The sequence below is a fragment of the Nerophis lumbriciformis genome, linkage group LG29 (assembly GCF_033978685.3).
Source record: "Nerophis lumbriciformis linkage group LG29, RoL_Nlum_v2.1, whole genome shotgun sequence".
Classification (NCBI taxonomy): Eukaryota; Metazoa; Chordata; class Actinopteri; order Syngnathiformes; family Syngnathidae; genus Nerophis; species Nerophis lumbriciformis.
In genome coordinates, this window is record NC_084576.2 from 22,329,001 (window position 1) to 22,335,000 (window position 6,000).

General features: G+C 40.7%; 1 protein-coding gene across 3 annotated transcripts in view; it reads left to right on the plus strand.

The window, feature by feature from the left end:
* The window catches only part of lrriq1 (leucine-rich repeats and IQ motif containing 1), a 119,802-nt gene that overhangs the window by 90,923 nt on the left and 22,879 nt on the right, over positions 1-6,000 (plus strand). For all 3 annotated transcript variants that reach the window (XM_061924745.2, XM_061924743.1, XM_061924744.1), the window contains exons 20-22: positions 2,782-2,838; positions 2,905-2,981; positions 4,910-5,005. In XM_061924745.2, coding sequence (XP_061780729.1) covers positions 2,782-2,838; positions 2,905-2,981; positions 4,910-5,005 — 230 coding nt within the window. The remainder of the gene's footprint in view (positions 1-2,781; positions 2,839-2,904; positions 2,982-4,909; positions 5,006-6,000) is intronic.

The following is a 6,000-nucleotide window of genomic DNA, read 5'->3' on the forward strand; positions in this document are numbered from 1 at the left end:
AAATTGTTTAGGATCCAAAAGAGTCCCACTCTTATATATAATTTTTTTTTTTTTTTACTTCCATCACTTAAGTCTCTCGATCAACTTCAGATCTATTTTTGATTATAAAGTCAAGAACTATTTTGATACATTCATTAAAAAAAACCTACCTTAACTTCAGGAGGAGCGTGAAATTAATTATGTCTCCTGGGGGCAGGGGTTGTGACAAAAAAAATTGAGAAGCCGCTAAGCTCGCTTGAAACCACAAAAGAAGCGCGTGAGGTGGTATAAAAGCATCTTTAGTGTTAATCAAGAACTATTTTGACACTTTCAGAAAGAAAACCCCTTAACTTCAGGGGGGGCGTGAAAACAATTATGGCGTGACAAAAAATGAATTAAGTAGATTGATATTTTGTTTTTCATTATATCAATTGTTTGTCCTTTTTGTAAAAAATGTTTACAAAACATGTACACAGGAGGACTTAGAGCAGACCTGGGCAATTATTTTGACTCATGGGCCAAATTTTGAGAAAAAAATGTGTCTGGGGGTCTGTATATCTGATTTTTAGGAATACTAATACAAAACCTCACAATAATGTCTAAATGCTAAAAACCTTATGACAGACCACCTTAAAAAACGGAATGGAATTTTACATTTTTTTTTCCTGAATGAGACACCCAGAATTTACATGAAAATAAAGAATGTTGCAATATTAACTATGAAGGATAAAACACTGAATATTGACAACATATGAACGTCACATCGCCTCTCCATCCACATACATTACAATCAAGTGAAACACAACAAAAATGCAACAAACAGTGAAATATGAACATGAAGGGTAAAAAATAAACCCACTTACAATCTGATATATGTGATATATCACTAAGCTTTACAACTTTGTTGTAAAAATCTCCTTCCACGTCTGTCCCTGACACCCACATTTCAGGCTCTGGAAACACTCTGTGGAAACGCTCCCCACCCACACTGCTTGGTGCCTCGTCTGAGCTGACTTACATTACCTTAGTAACTAATTAGATGACCATAGTAACTAGTATATCATGCATATTTCAACCATTGAAAGACTTAGTATAGTTGAAGACTTACGGTCATTAGAAAACATCACTGCACATCATAATGGCAGCTACACTTTACATCTTAAACATCTACCGTATTTTCCGCACTATAAGGCGCACCTAAAAACCACAAATTTTCTCAAAAGCTAACAGTGCGCCTTATAACCCGGTGCGCTTTATTACGATTAATTTTCATAAAGTTTCGATCTCGCAACTTCGGTAAACAGCCGCCATCTTTTTTCCCGGTAGAACAGGAAGCGCTTCTTCTTCTACGCAAGCAACCGCCAAGGAAAGCATCCGCCCCCATAGAACAGGAAGCGCTTCTTCTTCTACCCGCCCCCGGAAGAAGAAGAAAAAACGCGCGGATATCACCGTACGTTTCATTTCCTGTTTACATCTGTAAAGACCACAAAATGGCTCCTACTAAGCGATCCGGTTCATAAAAAGACGCAATCTCTCCATCCGCACACGGATTACTACCGTATTTCACAGCAACTGAACCGCACTGTGGAACGGGAGCACGTACGGTGAATATTCGCACCACAGGGAATGAGAAGTCATCCTTCACTGTGGTTCTAGCTTGCCATGCTAACTTCCACTCATGGTGATATTCAAAAGGAAGACCTTGCCAAAAGAGACCTTTCCAGCCGGCGTCATCATAAAAGCTAACTCGAAGGGATGGATGGATGAAAAAAAGATGAGCGAGTGGTTAAGGGAAGTTTACGCGAAGAGGCCGGGTGGCTTTTTTCACACAGCTCCGAAGGCGAACACACCTTCACTAAGACGGGCAGACAGCCTCGGACGACATACGCCAACATTTGCCAGTGGATCGTAAATGCTTGGGCAGATATTTCGGTCACAACTGTGGTCCGAGCTTTCCGGAAGGCAGGATTCACAGAACAACAGCGACACTGACTCCCGATGACTTCTACGAGACGGAACCGGCCATTTTGGATACCACGCTTGCGCAACTTTTCAATTCGGACACCGAAGACGAAGAATTCGAAGGATTTACGAATGAAGAATAACTTCAGAAGGTGAGCGCTATGTTTATTTTGTGTGTTGTGACATTAACGTTCGAGCAACATTATGTTACTATTGCTCTACACCATTTTGAATTTTACTATGTTTGTGATTGCACATTTGCGTACATTTTGGGACAGAGTTGTTAGAACGCTGGTTTTCAATATATTATTAAAGTTTGACTGAACTATCTGACTGTTTTTTTGACATTCACTTTAGCGCAGCGTAGGCGCGGCTTATAGTCCGGGGCGGCTTATTGGTGGACAAAATTATGAAATATGTAATTCATAGAAGGTGCGGCTAATAATCCGGTGCGCCTTATAGTGCGGAAAATACGGTAAATGAATGATTTGGGAATGTCCGGCGGGCCAGATTGAAAAGCTTAACGGGCCACATGTGGCCCCCGGGCCTTCATTTGCCCCAGTTCTGACTTAGAGGGTAAAAACCAAATGGATTTAAAAAGGTAATAATTAGTAGTTTTTTGTTTACTTATTTTGTACTGTTGACTTGATTTTGATCCAACAATTGTGTGTAACAAAACAGAAAAAGCCAAGAGTTTAAACGTCGTGTTGATATTGTTACACTGTCATCAAGACAGAAAGCAGCAGAGTTGACACTGTACAACATTTAAAACGAATAGAAAGTGTAACTGTGCTATAAAACCCTACGTCATGTCGTATGATCCTGTTGTTTGTGTGGTAGAAACAAATCTGTGGCGAGCGGCCTCTCTGAAAGATCAGAGGACTTCCTGGAGGAATGGTAGGTCCTCTCATTGAGGTTGGCGGTTGGATGAAGAGTGACAGCGGCTTTTATTTTCCCCTTCAGGGGCTTCACTCACAGGCGCACAGCCGAGCTGATGCTGAGAAGAGCCCAGAGGATGAAGTCCAAGAAGAAAAGCTCAGGTGAGTGTTGACCATTGAATGTTACGCAATATATCAGCAGTGGTTAGTTGGAGGCCAGAAACTCATCTCTGTGTTTGTTAAACTAATAATTCGAGGTGTCAACATTTTTTATTTTCGAATTAATCGTGGTTCTTATTTGTAACGATTCTTAATCGCTTTTTAAAGCCCCACTTAAGAACTTTTCAGTTTTGGGTGATTTTGGCGGCGCCAGTGGACCAAAGCGGTAGTGTTTTGCCAGAGGAAGACCACATTTCCCATGAGGACCAGCGCATATAGAGTCACACTGACATGTATTGGCACAAATATTCTGTCTTTAATGTCTATGTTGATGTTAAATAGCAGACACTATCAAGAAATGATCTTGGATTACGCTACAAACATGACGCTACTACCAAGAATGTATCAGGGCGGATGAAGGTCCGAAGCAAAGAAAGACCGACAGGCTATTTATTGCTACCACGCAAATTTCCGATAGCTAACATTAGCATTAGCATTTTGATTTGAGCATCGAAAGTCACTTACTAGTCCAGCAGGAACAGAGCTAAGGCAGTGTGGGTCTGAAATCCCTCGTCTTTGAGCTCACGCCAGCGAGTGAAAGCCGGGGCAATGTTAGTTAGTTAGTTTATTATTTCTTCGGTCAATGGTCAACAAAATAAACAAACAGTTTTACATAAACAAACAGTTGTACATTCATAAATAAAAAATAAAAAATGTTGCAGACCGAAAGGGTTTAGGCTGAAGTTGAACACTTATTGCGCCTAAACCTATGAACAAAGTCAAGTATTAGATGAGCTTCCAAAAAGTATGAAATTTCCTTTTCACAACATATTATAAATACACATTGTACACAACCTAAATACTGTTGATTGACTGTCCTTTTATCCGGGTAGCCCCCTTTTTTTTTTTTTGTCCAGTCGGACAAAACTTTTTGTTTCTTTGGTGCAGTAATTGCACGTCGCCGTTCTTCTTCTTCTTCTTCTTCTTCGTCTTTGAGTTTCCAGAGGTGTCATTTAACCAGTTGTAAGTCCGTGTATCATCTCAAATGTTATTAAATTTTTTTGATGATGGTTGAAAATTACTTTGTCCTGCTTTAATTTTTTTAATTTTATTTTTATTTGTATTTGACTTTATTAAATGTTTGGGTAGAATTTTATAAACAAAACATATATTTTAAGTAATATAAAAATGTAAAAGAGCTGTTTATTTTATGGAGGAATGTAGTTAATCATAGATCTGGCACCTAATGTTATTAAAAAAATATTGATTTTGAATGGATAATTGTTTTGAGTGGAGAATCGATTCTGAATGGAATCGTTACCCCCAAGAACCGAATCGAGTGGTGCCCAAAGATTGACAGCCTTACTAAATATGTATGTTGTAATGTTTTCATGCCTCGTCATTCCTAAATATCCCTGACTGCATGTCGTAGGAGTAAGTCAAGAAGTTGACAGCAGTGCACCTTTCCAAGTGGTGTGTGGTAATGAGCCGTAACAGACAGCAGAAGCCAGACTCTGTCGCTTCTCATTGAGCTTTATTGGAGAACTGGAAACCAAGAAGGACAACAACAACTGCCAAGGAACCTTCTGACAAGTCCTCTGGTCTCTGACTTTCCTTTGGTTGTTGTGGTTTCCAAGGTGACGTCAGCCGTGTGCCTCTCCGACAGTCGTCCAGTCCTGGTTAGCGCGCCGCTGCCATGTGGAGGCACACTGCGCTTTGATCACGATGGCAAAAAGCACGACTTCACTGCTAGCGGTCTTGTCATTTCGCTCCAATGACCGCCAGGTCTTTGTCGAGTCTAACTTGTCATGGCAGCCCCCTCACTAGAACCAGAGCAGCGCTCTCAGAGTTCCCCGAAGTCAGGCTGCGGTTTTCTGGGTCTGGTTTTCAGGCCTGCCTTGTCCCTCTTTAACCTTCTGCTGCCATCCTAGGTCCACCAGTGCACGTGGTGGCTTGCAGGAACGCACCACTGACCACCTACCAGCTGGGTCCGCTAGAGGGACTACGCGGTACTGATGGTACCAAAGGTAAGAGTCCGTCTCCTTCTCTAGGCCAGATGTGGACGTGCTAGTTACATGTCATGTGTTCATGTTACTGCAGTCCAGTCAGCTCAAGACCCAAGTTAGAAAAATCACAACAATATATCATACTGTATATTCATACTTACAATTATAAATGAAGGATAAAGAACACAGCAGGCAAGTGAACCAAAAAGCGGTACAGTGGAACCTCAATTTACGAACTTAATTGGTTCTTAAGCATGGTTGTAAATCGTAGTCCGTATAGTAAAGCACAGTTCCCGCTAAGAAATAATGTAAACAAGTCCATATTTTGGTAAAAGAAGCACACTTTGAAAACACTGTGTGTGTGTGTATGTGTGTATATATATACATATATACACACGTCGGAGTCTGCGCGTCTCCCTCGTCGAAAAAAAGACCTCACCGGCGGAGTGAGCGGATGATGGTTGCATAGATTCTCCACAACGGTCACAAAGGCGGAAGAAGGCTGCAGCAAAGATGGGCCCCCAATTGTCTTGGTCTCCATGCCATTGGACCCTGGCCTTCTCTCTGCCAAGGACAGTATGGTGGCTGTCTGTGCACCAGTCTCCCCACTTTAAAAGATTCCACGCACAGGCGTTCTCCTGAAGGCAATCCCACCAACAGGAGGACAATCATACTCGGTATATATATATATATATATATATATATATATATATATATATATATATATATATATATATATATATATATATAAAAATATTAGTGTGTATATGTACATATATTATGTTTATACTTGGGTTGTACGGTATAGTACCGCGATACTAATGAATCATACTCGGTACTATACCTCCTCTTTTTGTAGCTGCGGACCGATCAATGCTTGAAAAATTTGTCCCACGGACCGGGGGGTGTATGGTACTTTATTTTTTAGATTTTTTTTTTTGTGTGTTTTTTTTTTGTCATAAAGAAATACAATCATGTGTGCTTACGGACTGTATCCCTGCAGACTGTATTGATCT